Source organism: Pseudonaja textilis, chromosome 5 (assembly GCF_049901715.1).
Source record: "Pseudonaja textilis isolate UNSWEBS1 chromosome 5, rPseTex1.2, whole genome shotgun sequence".
Taxonomy (NCBI): domain Eukaryota; kingdom Metazoa; phylum Chordata; class Lepidosauria; order Squamata; family Elapidae; genus Pseudonaja; species Pseudonaja textilis.
In genome coordinates this window covers 49984590-50001604 of record NC_141994.1, presented here as the reverse complement: position 1 = coordinate 50001604, position 17015 = coordinate 49984590, and the positions used below count along the sequence as shown (strand labels likewise).

Below are 17015 nucleotides of genomic sequence, written 5' to 3'. Positions count from 1 at the left end.
AAGATAAAAATCACAACACAAATAAAGAACAATGCTGCAGTCTACACATGCAAAAGCAAAATGCAAACCTTTTCCTAAATTCTACCATTTCAGACCTTCTAAAAAGTATTTCTCCAGTAAAGGATCCTTCATTTTCATATACAAATGAAGCATTTTTATGCACGATTATTGTAGTGAGATTATTGCATGCGCAATTCAGCATTATTCATAATGGTTGGTAAAAATGATGGAACTTGCTGAGATGGCGAAATACTTAAAATGATCAAAGACATGTCTACATTTATTGCCGATTGGAATCCTTAGACTTTGTGAAACTGAAAAAAACCTGCCTGCTCTGGCCCAGATTCTTGGCTTTCCTGCAGCCTGCGTGGCACAATCTGGATTGCCTGCCTCTGCCTACTGCTTGGACAGCTTAATCAACTCACCTGTGCTGTGCTGTGCAGGATGCTGCTGCTGCTGCCAGACACTGTTAGCCCCTATGCCCTCCTGTGCTGGCCATGCCCACCCCCCTGGGCCAGGGGTAGGGAAACTTGGCTCTTTTATCACTTATGGACTTAAACTCCCAAAATTCCTGAGTGAGGCATAAAAGGTTCCCCATCCCTGGCCTACTGGCTTTTCAGTTGTGGGGGACACATTCTTTATATGTCCTACATTTGTATATTAAACAGTCCCATTCAAGTCAAAAATTGATTTCCCCCACAACTGAAAAACCAGTAGGCCAGGGATGGGGAACCTTTTATGCCTCACTTAGTAATTCTGGGAGTTGAAGACCATAAGTGATAAAAGAGCCAAGTTTCCCTACCCCTGCCCTGGTCGGATGACAATCTTCACTAGAGCTTATTTTGGGGGTAGGGCTTATATTAGGTACACACTTAAAAATCAGGCTAAAGCTTATTTTCTGGATAGGTCTTATTTTGGGGGAAACACGGTACTTCAATGTAACAATAAGACAAAGGACACATTTATCAAGATTATGATATTTATTTCTTAAGGTCTAGCCAAACAAGGTGCAGATTCAGCTCTGATCCATCTTTGAAGAATAAAAAGTTGAATGACCTTCAAGATGCTGTTGACCCTACTGCCTGGTTGTAAAGTTCAGCTCTCTTCTTCTGCAACAAAAAGACAGATCAGAATGGAAAATGTCTTTCTATCCCAAGCCACACACACAAAATCCTTAAGTTTTGCAGTTTGCATATATTCCTCAGTATTAATTTCTTTATGTGCAGTAGAAACCTTCGTCAATCATTTGACAATCAAATGGCAGCAATGTTTTTAGCAAAAACTTCTGAAATTTCCCCAACTGTTTATATACAGCTGAAATCAGAAAAGACCTATAGAACTGATTTTTTTTAAAAAAAGATTAATATTGTCAGGTACGAACAACCAGACCCACAGGTACTAGTAGAAGTAGTTCAAGCTAACTACTTGATTAGATAAGGCTCCAAGGAGTTCAGGGAGGGCCAGTTCTGGTTCTGGCCCTTTTACAGTTGCGCAGTGATCCTAGACTAATGCTGCACTTACCCCTCCTACCTGCCAGGCTGGGTGCTTCTTAACAATATTCAGTGCCATATGCATTCTTTTAAATTCTTGACTAAGGAAACTAGATACCATTCTGAACATCTATCTAGATCCACTTAATTATTTATTTCCCACACACTATTTGAAAATCACAGGATGCTGTTCCACTTTGGATAATAGCTTAATTTAACCCTTTTTAAACTATGGAGTAAATTCGGCAAAATATATAACCCAATATACTGATACAGCATGCTATGAATAATTTTATCATGTAAAAGATGCTGGTAGAATGATGGAAAGTAGCCTCTCAAACAACTTCTTTTGAAATAAGACTTTTATAAACTATAACCTCAATTGGATGTATCTCAAACAGGCACCTCTAGCAAGACAAGTTTCCAATGATGAAAACATATTAATATGCTTTGATAATATGAAAATTTGTATTTGTACTTTTTTGGGGTTTTTTTAAGAGAAATTTTTTGTTACCATTTTATTTAAGGTCTTTGTATTTTGTATGTAACCTAAAACTTTGCATTTAATAGTACCAAAATGCGGACTAGCTAGCTAGCTTGCTTGCTAAATCTTCAAGAAAACACAACTCCTATCCCTTTGATATTAAGCAACAAGGAAGGATTGAGACTTTTATTCTCTGAAACAACCAAAAGCAGCAGCTAGATGTGGAAAATAAAGTAATTTAGCCCCTTCCAAACTGTGGGATGAATTAATCCAGGATGGGAAAGAACCCCAATATACTGAGAGCTCTCTGCAAGATGACTACTCAGAATATAGTAAGAGTTTTTATTCTGAATCTGCTCAAGTTGTGCCTAATTTCTTTCAAAGCTATTTTTCCTCTGAGGTTCATTCTCCCTTTTGGATGAGCTACCCACTTTTCATTCTTTACACTTACTCTTTAAAATGTATTTCTTTTTATCTAAGTTTTCATCTAGCCCAACATTTTAAAAAAATGGTAAAAATATTATTTTAAACAATTTTTTTTGAAGGGTTTGTGTGTACTATGTGCCCAAGAAGGCCTGAGGCTCTACAATATGATTACCATAACCTGGTTGAATGTATTCTAGTATATCCTGTCGCAAAATTAGGATGCATTTTGCTTCTTTTGGCCTTCTAATTTTAATTCTGGTTGAGACACAGAAGGTGAGGGCAGCAAATACCAGTTGAAAGCTGTAACTTCTACATCACTGAAGGCTATTCTAGTCAGATGGGTTAAGTTCTGGTTGTGAAAGAAAGTTTAAGAGTAGTGATTTATCTAGCAGTCTTCTGAAATTATTACCTTCCTCTTCCTCTTCCTCCTCCTCCTCATCTTCCTCTTCGTCAGAGCTGAAGGTGCCATCAGGCAGGCTATAAATTCGGATAACTTGCTTGTTGGGATCCTTCAGGATAAGGTACTTGCCCTCATCCAGTTTCATGCAGATGTCAATGACACAGCGCAGAATGCCCCAGGCGTTCTCCATGATTAAATTAATTTGGCTTGCAAATTCATTAGGTTTGAACTGCTGTGTGCCAAGAATCACATGACGTGAAGAATCTTTCACATGGTAACGGGAGACGTATCTAAGCAAGGTTGAAGAGACAAAAGTTAAAAAGTGCAATGATGTAGTCCAAAGTACTAGAAAAAGATGGACTTCAAGGTTAATGATTATTTGACTCAGCAAATTATGACGTTCCAGACTCACCTGTTTCACAAATAAGTTTCACAACTTAGATAATGTATTATTTCTGTCTCAATTCTTTTATCTTCAACATATATTGAGAGATATGTACCTTTAGGAAAATTAGTACTCTGCAGATATATGGTATGTAAGAAGTGGCTTTTCAGAAATTCGGTATGGCTATTAGCAGAGTATTAACTGGTAGCCATGTCTAAAACCCAATCAGTCCTTAATTCATCACTATAGTATCACTGTATCAGTAGCATTTCTTCTGTAAATATAGCACAAAATATTCTCAGATTAGTAATAACTGAATTACTCAGTTCTTCAGTTAATTAGTTGTTCAGTAAACAACTAATGATACAACTTTGCTGTGTCCTGTTCCTGTAAGTCTATAGCTGATACACTTGTGCAAAAGCCTTCTTGACTATGATCTCCATCTGCTTTTTAAGAAGGACCCATAAGGCCAGGACGACCCTAGATTATTTATTTGTATCACCTTAATAATTTTTTTTTGCAAATAACTCAAGGCAGTGAACATATCCAACACATCTTTCTCTTCCTATTTTCCCCACAACGTTTTCCCCTGTGAGATGGATTGGACTGAGAGTGTGACTAGACAAAGTTATCCAGCTGGCTTTCATGGCTAAGGCAGGAGAAAACTCAGACTCCAGCTTTCTAGCATGGTGCCTTAATCACTAATCCAAACTGGCTGAGACTACTCTTTCCAGAAGAGTATAAGAATCCTAGAATCAGCTGGTCTCTGAATCAAGGTGTACGAGCCAGATTTTACCCTAACAGCCTCCAGGCATTGGACCAAGAGTTCTACATCATCTTCAATTAGCCTGAGATGAAGATTTGAACTGAATTTTTATATATTGATGATACCTCACCCCAAACCAACGGATGACCCATCTCAGCAGTTTCAGGTCTGAACCTGGATTCCATAATCAAATATTGGGGTGGGGGTGTTACAACTTATTCCAACAATCCTCTCATGTCAGAGCAGGATCATCATCATTGTGCTTCCAACTCCTGATCCTCCCTCACAGTCCAAAAGGATGCTGTGGTCAAAAGCACTGAAAGACTTAGAATTTATAAATTTGAACTTTTCGGAAAACTGTTCTTAGAGAGGTTGCTGCAATTTTAAGTGTTTGCCTGAAGACTTAGTTTCCCCCTTGTATACTCCCTTTAAAAAATTTTTTTTATCTTACCCCAATTTAAGATATTCTGATCCAGCCAGCAATGCACAAGTAGTCCAACGAGCAAGTTTGTAACTATTATTTTTCAGTTCAGTGGCAATCACAGCTCCTCGCTGGGAATCCAGTTTCTGACGCCAATCTACTCCATTACAATGCTAGAAAAATACACAAGCATATCAGATTTTCAATTACACCATACCATATTATAGTAATTTACACACAGGCTCTACATGTGACTGTTGTGGTCCGCTGGCAGCCTGCGGAGACGGCAGCAGAGTTGGACAGTGGGGAGGAACATGAGTCTGGGAAGGACTCGGACAAGGGTCCTGCATTGGACACAGAGATGGGGCCAGGGCCATCTGGGAGTTATGTGCTGGCTCTGGAGCCTCCAGAATCTCACAGCAGTGAGGCAAAGGAACAAGGGAAGCCTATTCCCAGTGCATGCGTGCGCAGAGCTGCCAGAAGGCAAGAACAGTTAAGACAAAAGGGGCGACTTGGGAGTTAGGCTTGAAGGTGATTGGCCCTCCCATAAGATATAAAGGAGGAGCAAAGGGACATGAACCTTTGCAGGAAGCAACTTTATTTGTACTGGTCAGTTTGAAACCTGAAGCTTTGTTGAATTTGTGCTCTGTTTGGCTAATTGGAAATTTAGTTGTTGGCAGCATTTCAAGGAAGATATAGGTGCATGCTTATCAGACTTATCCTGAAGGACTTTGGCAAACTTCCATGGAACTATTTACAAACTGTTTGAGACTCATTACGAGCTGTAAATGACTAAAATTCAGCCTTTGAAATAAAGAAAGAAGGGTTTTGGAACTAACGTGCGTCTGTTAGTGTCAAAGTGATCTAAACCCATGTATTTCGGCATGGTTGACAGCAGAGAAAGAAGGTAGCATGCTGAACTATCATTCTTTTGTTTTTCATTTAGCATTCAAACTATGCTTTGCATAAAATGTGAATATGCAAATTGGTTGATTCAATATTTATGGCTCAACAAATGATGCTTATTGAACCTGGTTGGCACGACAAGAGAAAGGCACAGTATGGCAGGCAGATATTCAAACAGTGGTGGTTACATAATCAAGATGAAGACAAAAATGAAATGGAAAATGTTCACAGTAGTTAAATAATCATAGTCAAAAGATTAATTACTGTCCATACAAAATAACTATGTAATGCTCTTCTCATATAATCAGTATAATCATATAACCAGAGTATATACATGAATATATATATATATATTAATCTCTTTTTGTTTTCATCAGTATCTCAGCCAACATGCTGAGCCATTATTATTTTTTCTTACCCTTGAATCCCATTCATTCAGTGTTTTAATGTTGATGAATGATACTTCTCCATTGGCTCCAATCATCACTCCATCGTGCTCACAACGTACTATCAAATCAATGTCATCTCCCAGCTTCCACCTTCGATACCTACAATCAAGGACAGTTTTGCTGATTTCAGTGGCATAATAGTTGTTTATTCAAATGATGAGTTTCAATGAAAACTGTAATATGTATAGTATTTACATCATCAAATCCCATCAATGACCTAGAAGCAACAACGTACCGATATGCAACAGAAGCAACCTCATTCTTATCCATATCATCTTCCACAAATGGGTTTGGATTGGGAAATGTGAATTTTTCTTTCCCCTATAAAAAATGACATGCAGAAATGTGACCAAGAGTAATAAATATATGATCAAGACAGTCATGTTTGCTTCATAAGGAATTCCATTTTGGAATCATAACATTTTAGCTACTGCTTCTTTATCAATCTTTCCACAAACAGCATAATAGCTTTGGGGTGTCACAGTGTGGATTTCATTACATGTTGAAATCCACACAAGAACATGAATAGTCCCTGACTTATGACCAACCGTTTAATGACTATTTGAAATAACAACAGTAATGAAAAGTGAGAATTGATGCTCACACCTGTGACAGTCACAGCATCTCTACAATCACGTGATCAAAATCTAGGCACTTGCCAACTAGTCAATCACAGCATCCTGGGGTCACATGATCTCCAGGGGGCATCCGAAAAGCAAAGTTAATGAAACCAGATTTGCTTAATGACTGTATGATTCACTTAATGACCACTCACTTAACAACTGTGGCAAAAGATTGTAAAATTGGGCATAACTCACTTAATGGATGACATTATTTAACCATGTTAAGTTCCAGCCCTAATTGTGGTAATAAAGGAAGGACTACTATTTCTCTGGTATTGCTCAGAGTAAATATTAATGCCTCTAAGAAAAAATATGAAGAGCTTATAAAAACAGAAATAATAATTCTGCCCATGATCATATGATCAATATTCAGATGCTTGACAACTGACTCATATTTATGATGGTTGCCATGTCTTGGGGCCATGTGATCACTTTTTGCGACCTTCTGACCAGAAGTCAGTGGGGAAGCCAGATTCACTAAACAACCACACTGCTAATTTAACTGTAGTGACTCACTTAACAAATGAGGCAAATGTTGTAAAATGGGGCAAACTCACTTAGTAAATGTCTCACTTAGCAACATAAATTTTGGGCTCAATTGTGGTCCTAAGTTGAGGACTACCTGAATAGTCATTATAGCCAATAACCTTTAGAGCAATAAGCTGGGAACTACTGGTTCTGCCCAGCTCTATAGAACCGGTAGCTCTGAAGAGCAGCAGACATCTGTGTTTGCTGCTGTTTGGCCCACCCGCCTGCCTGGGCTCTTACCTGTCCTTTATTTCCTGCTTTTTCAACCTCAGCTGCTTTGCGTGGCACAGCTGAGGTTGAAAAAGCAGGTAAAAAGAGGCTTTCCAAACACCTGTGCACCTGCACACAGCGCTTTTCAGCTGTCCGGGCAGCACAACCTAAGGTTGTTTTACACGCACATGCAAAACGTAGTCACCAAACCGGTAGTAACACCGGTTGAATCCCACCCCTATGCACATTATCCCTGCATTTAACATATTCAGCAGATATACTACAAAAGTTGCAAGACTGCAAAAAGTATAGCTGGAATTAAAAGATAAGACTGAAACACTTAACACAATGAGTTACCCAGACAGTACTAATTTATTAGCTAAAGTAGACACTGAACAGCTTGTGCATAGTGAATGGATAGTGAAAGTTCCAGGTTAATGTTCAAAATTAAGAAGACAAAGGAATATTAATTTTAGTCAGGAAAGTAATAACTACTTTTGATGAGATCATGGAATTTATAAATGCAACTATATTTCTATGACAACACTAGTCGGAATAGTTAAAGCAATTGTGTATCCAGACAATACATGCATTTGAAAACTGGATACTCAAAAAGTGTGAAAGGTAAGTTATCTTCAAATTATTGCTTAGGAAAACTAAGAGCGTACTATGGACTAGAAGAACTAGTTACTTTATGTTGCATTAAAAGGACTTGCTGTCCTTTTGTGATTATGATCAGCAAGCAGAAATTCATGTGTTGGGTATAACATTGATACACCAACTAAGTTTGGGTGAATAAATATATAAAACCAAGGTTTGGGTGTTTGTAACTTGTAGCTTTAAGCACCAAACTGCTTGTAATTAACTAATTAAGGGTGCGGTTACAAACGGCAATAAAAGGCAGTAAGAGAAACGTAACCTCTCTCTGCTTGTTTTGTCTGCTTGCTACTGTTTGTTTGCTACTGTTTGCTACAACTGTTTGAATACCTGAACGAAAGGACTATTTCATTGATGTGCTGATATCCTGTGAATACTCAGCGTTGTCTTCAAAAGGAAAGGTATCAGAGGAGAAGATATCTTTACAAGCAGATAAGGATATAGAACTGACTAGTAAATGGACTAAGTTACTGAATGGATATATTTGTGAATGACATATGGACTGATTGACAATGTTTAAACTCTAATTGGATTAAACAACTATTTAAACTACAAAAACAGTGTTTGTCATCAGTGTGTGTAAACTCTAGGGCCCTTCCTCTCTCATTTGGCTGCCTGGCTTGACTGCTGCTGCACATTCTGTTTTTGGGGGTTTGTCCCCAATCACTAACATCATGTATTTTAGACTTGTGATGCAAGCAGATCATGGATCAAACCCCAAACCAACTATATTCACTAGGTTTGAAGGAAATTGAAGAATAAGAAGACAATAGATTTGGTAGTTGTACAAGCTCAATGAAATTATTAGAATGCTCTTAAAAAGAGTTATAAGTCCAAGGAATGTCAGAATGGTAGGTATTTGTTCACAGATTTATCTGGATTCAAACTGAACCCAGTGACATCTAATTAAAAATTAAAAAATCAATGGCAAATTAAATATTTTATTCTTACCATTCTTAAGCATTGCTGAGAGAAGTTGTGGTTGATATAGGTGGCTTCCATTGCAAGGTTACGAGGTGAATTGAAAGAATTGCCCTCATCTTGGGGTGGCTCGTTAGCAGTTTCACTCACTGTAAGAAGATCTGAGAATACAGTCAAACACAACCATCATCAGCAAGTTTAATATCTCAATCCTATACAACAAAAACTACTTTATACTAACATAGCAAATCATAAAAACTAGAAAATCTTGATTTTTTTTCTGGAACACCGTTAACCCCTTTGATATAAAGGAATTACAGGGACACCACTATTACCTTGTTTTCTGCAAAACATACATGAAAAGACTCACCAAAATCAGAGTTGTCCCTTTTGTCAAAGAACAGCTTGGATCCAACTCTTTGGACTATGATATCCCAGGAATATACTGAACGAGTGCAAGACATGAGGGTAGCTAAAATAGCATCTGTAGCAAATACATTCCCTTGAGTTTTGGCCAGCTATATGCAGAGAAAAGGCACAATGGGTAAGAATAGGAATGTAGTACCCAGATTAAGAAAAATGAGCTGAATTCCCATCTACTTCTAATGGTCTATACCTTCATTTCCAGAAATTCAAATTTAGGGGATCAAAAAAAGACAGGTGGTTTTAGAATATTTTTCTAAAATAAATGCGAAACAACTGTGCCATTTGATTTTCCTCAATCCACCTGTATGACATTCAATATTACTCTAATATTTATAACTTTCACATTTAAGAATTTTGGCTGGGAAAGGACAGAAATAAGAAAGTAAACTAATCATCTGCCAAATCAACTTTTTAGTTTGTTATGTAGCACACCATCTTTCTGACATTCACAGAAATTATACATTCTTCCATCTATTATCAGTATAACAAGTCATTATCCCCAAATCCAGTAAAGATAAAAAAAAATCTGCAACACTAATAATTAGGTCAATTGTAAATCTTTTACCAGTTTTTGAAAATGGGCTTTATGGAGTTTCTGACAGGGGATTATACAGTACTATATTCAAATATATAATTACTATGGCTTTTGCCTAAAAACACAAAATCTTATATAATTATAGCCTTAGTATTTTATTTAGCCTTGCCCAGTATAATATAAGTTTCTTGTCCTATCAAAGGTAAAAAAAATCTATATATTTTTTCAAGCAAAGTACTATTACAAGTCTTCTATTTAATAATATAAACTAAATAAATAGATATTACACCTTGCGTATGACTGGATCATCAGTGGTAGTCACAGTATGGAAGATGCGCTTAATGCTACGAAGATTTCTTTCATTTCTTGTGGTGATGCGGTCAAAACCTTTGTCATAATATTCTAAAGCCCCACAGCATTCTCTGCAAATTGAAGAATATGAAAGTCTCCCAAAGTATCACAGAATAGTAAGTACTGTGTAATTTCAGTGCAACCAATCCAAGGAATAAACATAAATTATCATCCCACTTCCATGACACCCTTCTCTAACCCTTTAGGTGTGACATAACATAATTCTCACTTCCAACAGCATGACCACGGGAACTATGGCCAACAAATCTGGAATTAATTATTCTCTACCATTTTTGCCAAATCAGTTTAGTTTCAATCTTCATGCAGCAAAACCCCATTTTAGAGATGTGAAGATGATGGGAATTTTTATCATGGAATTGGGCCTTTGGGCCAGTCTGAATAACTAGTGCTGTCCTTAGATAATTTTATACCTCAGATAATATTCTGGTTTGCTGGTTTTGATTAATAGTATGCAGGCATTAAATCTTAATTTATTGTTTATTCAAGAACCAAGAACATTACAAAAGGGGACTGTAAGACAAAGCAGAGAGAAGGCGAGAGAGAGAGAGGGAGGGAGAAAGAAAATAAATATGTCACCCTTTCCTAATAAAATGTACTTCAAGTATCTGGGATTCTTAACTCTTAGGAATTTGAGAAATTGTTATCTGAGAAATGAGAACAGCACCAGCCTGAAAAGCTCACTTATTGTTGCTAATTCCAAGTCTTACATGTCCTGAGGCTCTGACACCTCCAAATATCTCATTTTCATTAATCTGGGGAAATCCATCTCCTCCTTCACCTCCCAGTCACTGCGAACCTCCACTGAGGAATCACGTGGCTTCTGCAGATTAAATATAGGGAGATGGAAAAAAAGAAGAAGAGATGACTCATCATTGCTTAATGCAGGAGCAGTAATTTAGGCCCTAACCCTTACCTGAATAGCAACCTGAAAAAAAATCTAAATTTGTTACGAAAGAGAATGTCATACCTGAGATTTTTGGTCCCATTTCTGTCTCACTCCAAACTGCTTCTGAAATTTCTTTTGCAGACGTAGTCTATCTCTAAAATAACAGAAAACCAATAACATTTTTGTCAAACAAAAAGATTTTGATAAAGGAATTGCTTATTCCAAAACCTTCATTTACAATAAAGAAGTTAGGCTACTAAATTAAAGAGTATAGTTGATCCCAGATATATTTGGTGAAAAACAGATACTTCCCTCTATGATTGCAAACTTTAATATAATTACTTGAAAAGTACATTAATCAAGGGTGGATATGAGAAGGTATAAATGCAAATTTAATAAACACAACAAAACAAATGGTATTTTTGATTCATAGTCAAATGCAAAAACAATTCAGAAACTGGATGGATTCAGAATCCAGCATAGTGGAATCCAGCAACTCATTTACTGAACCATTTGCTTCACAGAAAAACTGACTTGTTACTGTTACAAATAGAAACAAAACTGTTATTCCACAGACATACGAAGATTACCTCTCCTTCTGCTTGGCACTTTTAGGCAGGGTCTGTAGGTTGAATTGAAGTATGTTCCTTCGATCCTTGTCTCTTCGAAGATTCCTCTGAAAGGAGGCATTTGTGTAAATAAGAAAAACAAACAATTCATTTTAGAGTATCTTGGAAACCAGGGAAAAGGACAAGCTTGCATGATACCCGCACCATTTTCGCTGCAGAGTATTAGATATAGTGAGAAATGTCACTGAGCATTAGGAGGTATAATGGATGTGCATTTTAAATATTAGAGACTACAGGCTGCCCATTCCTCACTTAGGGAGTTTCAAACTTGTTTCAAAAGATAATTCTGTCTTAGAGAAAAGGAAACATTTCCCACAAATTGCAGCATGGAATTATCTACTAGGCTGGGAGGCAGAGATAACATTTTCTGCATATATCTTGAAGCGTGTGTGTGTGTGTGAGACAGAGAGAGATAGAGAAGCACTAAGCAGTCGTTCAAGTGTAAAAGCTTTAATGAGAATATCCTACCTGTGCAAATCTCATACGATTCCTCTGATATGCAGTTTTCTGGGTTCGTGTTGTGTCCACTAACTGGAAACTGGCTTCATCTTCCTCATGGAAGTAAGCATATTGGCTTCCTCCTCCAAACTGGGATGAGTATTTATCTAGAAATATAATTACCACTATCAGTTTTATGCTCAGGTTTTGGATTTGGAAGACCTAGGATTGAAATGATCCTAGGAATAACCACCATGTGAGAAAAATCATAAGGGAAACTACCATGTTTCTGATAAAATAAGGCCGGGTCTTATTTTTTTTTTTTGAGCTCCGAAAAAATGGCTAGAATGTCTTTTTGGGGGTGACTTAATTTCCTCTCCCACATGCACCCCAACTTAGAGCACCCCAAGCGCACTCAGCTCTCCACAAGGCTGCTTCTATCGGCCGATGGAAGCTCCCCGAAGGCAGAGTCACCAGCCACTTCTATCGGCTGGCAGAAGCGGTGTCATGGAGAGGTGAGTGCGCATGGGGTGCTCTAGGTGGGGGTGTGCGTGGGGGAGGAAATCTATCGGCTGGTAGAAGCGGCCTTGGGGTGAGCGCCCACACGCACTCCCCTAGCTACAAAGCCATTTCTATTGGCCAGTGGAAGCTCCCCAAAGACAGAGTCACCAGCTGTTTCAGGGCGAGGTGTTGCTGCCCGTGGAGTGCTCCTGATAGGAGCGCCCCATGCACACTCCCCTCGCCACGAAGCCATTTCTATTGGCCGATAGAAGCTCCACAAGGCCGCTTCTACGGTTGATAGAAGTGGCTGGTGACTCTGCCTTCGGGGAGCTTTTATTGGCCAATGTTCTATCGGTAATAGATTGGGGTATTCTTGCCTAGGCTACCTGCAGGGCACTCCTAAAGGCAAGTTTTCTCCTTCCCCTTCCCCCCCATTTCTCTTCACTTCGTGTAGTTTTAACGAATGATGTGAGAAATGGCGGGGAAACTCATGGATTAAATAGGCCTAAATTTGGGGGGCAGGGCTTAATTTCACCTCATGCCTAGAAATCATGCTGGGCCTTCCTATTGATGGAGGCCGTATTGTTGGAGAACACGGTATACTAAGAACAAAAGTACAAGTGAAAGAAATTTAATGGCTGATCATAAATTGAAGCTGGTCTGTTTTAAAGTGTACAAGTACAAAATAAATTCTATTTTTATTGTGGTTAATAAAATAGAGAGCTACAGCAATAGCTTCTATCAATGTTTTGTACACCCCAATGCCATGATTCAGCAGAATCTATTCATTAGATGAGGAATTTGTGTCATACACATTTGAGGAGAAATGCTTAGCTGTTCTGGAATGATAGAACAAAGAGAGCCATGATGTCCATCTCCCGGAAGTCTTAGCAGGGGAAAAGTAATAATAATCTGCTCTAAATCAACCAGAAGGGTCTTTTAGCAAATAGAATCTCAACACCAATTCTGTATTAATTAGCACCAGAATGGGTCTGATTCTTGGGGACAAACATTTACTGTCCTAACTTTCTACCTTTTCAATCTTGCCAAGCATAGGTTTCCCCCCATGATATTCACCCATGACATCCAACCCGCAGAATGGGTTCTTGCTTGTTGATTACAGACTCAGGACAGATTGATTGGCTCTTCCTAAAACTCACCCTTAGTAACTTATTAAAATCCATAATTTGAAGATTTTTATCCTTTCTCTCACTTTTCCTCAATGCCTGACTTTCCCAGTTATGCATTATGTCTAAATTCCACTGCTTTAATTATTGACTAGTGTTATCATAGGAATACTTGTTCTGCATGATCCTATGTTGCTCATTGTCTTCCTTCCTAGCATTTATCACCTATTTATTTTTCAAGAACAATGCCCAGCTTAATTTATTCTTGAACCAAGAAAACAAAATTCATCTTATGCCTATTCATTTGGTATTTCTCTTTCCATACATTATTTATTTACAGATGCCCTAAAACAATGTTTTTTTATCTTAGACAAGCGTGCTATTTCACTCACTTGTGTATCGTTTATCTTGGTAAGTAGCTCCAGTCCAGTCTGCAACCTAGGCAAAATAAAAATATGTATCTTTATGCTAATATATGAAACAATCATTGAAAAAAATTCAACAGATTCTCTAAGATTATGTCTCAATCCAGTTGAATTTCTGAGTTGTAGATCTCTTTCTCTAAAGACAGCACAAAACTAATGTACGTACTAGGGAATGCAGCCAATAATAGTATCCCCATATTGTCAGTATACTTTCATTTTTGCACCCTTAATTGTTGTAGTATAGATATACTGTATAGAACTGCTTACTGTGATTCATCATCTTACACTTAAAGTACCCCATGCTTTGTTTCAACATATCAGGAATTGATGCTGTAATAGGTTATCAATGAAACAATACCTTCTAATGTATTTCCTTTTTAAGAAACATATGTGCCACCACTGACATTGCCATTATTCACTAAATAATTAAGAAGCAGATGTTTTACCTAGATCCTATCATCTTGTATAAAGATGATGATTCTGTATTTTTCAGAATGTTACTGTCCAAGGATATTTCACCATTAGCGATATTAATACTATTAGGAAAAAGTCTATCACTGATTCTAACATTCAGATTCCCTGTAACTGGATATAACCATAGGTTGAGATGTACTGAAAAACCAGAGTGAAAGAAAAGCTAACTTTAAAAAATATAATATTTTATAATTTATTTCCTATGTAGTTTGATTCCAAATCAGACTTTGTTCTGGGAACTGTGCAATAGGAATTAAGATACAGATTCCTGAATAATAAATGAACTGTCAGAAGTAGTACCTTGTATAAAAAAACCCGCTAACAAAGAGTCTCAAACTGACAATGAGTTAAAAATTAATTAAGAACTTCTGTTCAGATAACTTCTATTCAGATAAAAGTACCTTTCCAAGCCGGTCTCCTTTGCTGAAGGGCTGATAGGGCATATCTTTGAATTGCTCAGGTACAGCACATGGTCCCCAACCAGACGGATTGTCCTGGACAACAGGAGTAACAAATTTTGCCATCTTCTAGAACTGTCAAGACAGATGATGGGAAGAGATAAAATACAACAATAGATAGTATAGAGCACGGGTGTCAAACTGAATCGTGTCACATGTCGTATTGTGACCTTTTTTGCCTTTGTGGATCTGGGGTGGGTGTGGCCTGTGTGTGACGCATCTGGCCCACGGGCTGCCAGTTTGACATTTCTGGTAGAGCAATAATTAGTTGATGGTTTAGTATAATGAGACTCAAAATGAATAGACACAAAACCTGCTAAATCCCAACAGAAAATAAAATGTATTCAAAACTCAAATGGAAAAAAATATCCATCATTATGATGAAATAATTTGGAGATTTTTTTTTTATTCTGATATGTATAAAGGTTCACAAGGCAACGTATTTAACTTCATGTCCAAGCTTTGGAAATGATACGCTATGCCTGCTATTCCTAGTAAACGACTGCAACACCTAAAATACTTAATGTAGTATCATCATATAACACAAGGGCATAGTGCATATTCAAATCAAGATGTATTCATCAGCATAGGTCTGCTAATACATTTTACAGAATCTGGGATCAGATTATATTCTCTGGACTCTTAACCTATTTCCAGTATTTTTAATTTGTTATGCTGCTATGTAGTTTATATAAAATACCCTATCTTCACATAAATTGATTTGATATCTCCTTTTTTTAGTGAATGTAATTTACAGGTCATTTTTTTCTCAATACAGAAGTTTCTCACACCTCATTTTGATAAATTTCTACTGAAATACTATCTTATTCCTAAATTCTTAAATCTAGCAAAAGTCACCGCAGCAGCAGGTAATAAACATGTTAGTAAAATATGTCAGCAACTCTTTAGGTTTTTTGCAGCTGTAAGGAATAGAGGCAGTTGAGAGGAAATAAGGAACACTACTGCATGAGAGGAAAATGATAGGTGTCAAACTTTTCCTGTTTTATCTGAGAAGAACCAGTGGCAAGTTTAGTGTTTTATGTATTGGGTGGGAGAGGTTTACATTATTTTTGCTCCAACATGGTAGTAAGTTATGCCACTAATGTCAGACAACGACACTAGTTGACTATTCAATCTATAGAGACAATTTCAAAAATACTCTTGAAATTAAACATTTTCGACAACTTCAGTTTAGCAGCTGTTTTTATAACTACTGACAATTGATAAAAGATCCACTTCCTATTCAGACTATGAACTCAAATGAGCATGGAAGAGATCACCATAATCAAGCCATCTCAGCAAATTCGACCGGACTAGGTTGCTGTATTCTTAACGGATGTGGGGAAACAAAAGAGATAAAATGACACATCCAGGGTCTTTCTCAGTATCATCATAGGTACTTATACCGTTGAGTTACTACTTCGAGTCTTAATCATGACATTGGCAAAAATGGGGAACAGGTAACGAGGGCCAAACTTACACACTTTCAATATGGAGATCTATTAACGGGGCAGGGGATGCGTGAATACCGACGGATGCAGAAAGGGCTGAATGGGGCCTATTCTCAAGCTTCATGGGACCTCATCACCGGAAAAGCAGGAGGGGTCCTTAGCCCCACCCCGCATCCTAGCTAAACCTGCCGAGGAAGAAAGACGCCGGTGTTCCGCAGAGCGAAGGGTCGTGGACTCAGCTCCAGGATTCGTCTCTCACCTGTACGACCCAAATGGGCCCAGATGGCGAGGGATTCAGCCCAGCAGCTGGAAGCGAAAAAGGCTCGCCCGCTGGTCGCACCCTGCTTAGTCACTCGTTTCAACTTCCGGCGCTTTTTTTTTTTTTTGCGCTGTGTCATTGTACCGCGACGTTAGCAAAAGGTGATAGAGTACTGTTAAAAACTCAGATAGAGCGTCGTAGTCGGTGTAATTAGACTGGATGCCTGATTTTGGTTACGCTGGATGGAGATAATGTGGAAGATGACATAGAAGAAAGGATTGTGGGGTGAGGGGGCTGAAAAGAAAGCCTTTAACAATCTAGGGATAAAGTATCTGCAAATATGTATCTAAAAAGATGTATATATCTTT

At 37.9% G+C, this 17015-nt stretch overlaps 1 protein-coding gene across 1 annotated transcript; it reads right to left on the bottom strand.

The window, feature by feature from the left end:
• Positions 1-961: 961 nt before the first annotated feature.
• EIF3D (eukaryotic translation initiation factor 3 subunit D) lies at positions 962-16758 on the bottom strand. The gene is made up of 15 exons (XM_026695693.2): positions 16648-16758; positions 14881-15012; positions 13973-14018; positions 11983-12119; positions 11476-11561; positions 10967-11039; positions 10707-10819; positions 9917-10049; positions 9037-9184; positions 8697-8827; positions 5963-6048; positions 5697-5826; positions 4403-4545; positions 2810-3090; positions 962-1109 (listed from the first exon to the last, which is right to left on the bottom strand). The coding sequence occupies exons 2-15, from the start codon at positions 15001-15003 to the stop codon at positions 1096-1098; spliced, it is 1644 nt and encodes a 547-aa protein (XP_026551478.1). The 5' UTR covers positions 15004-15012; positions 16648-16758; the 3' UTR covers positions 962-1095.
• Positions 16759-17015: the final 257 nt, after the last annotated feature.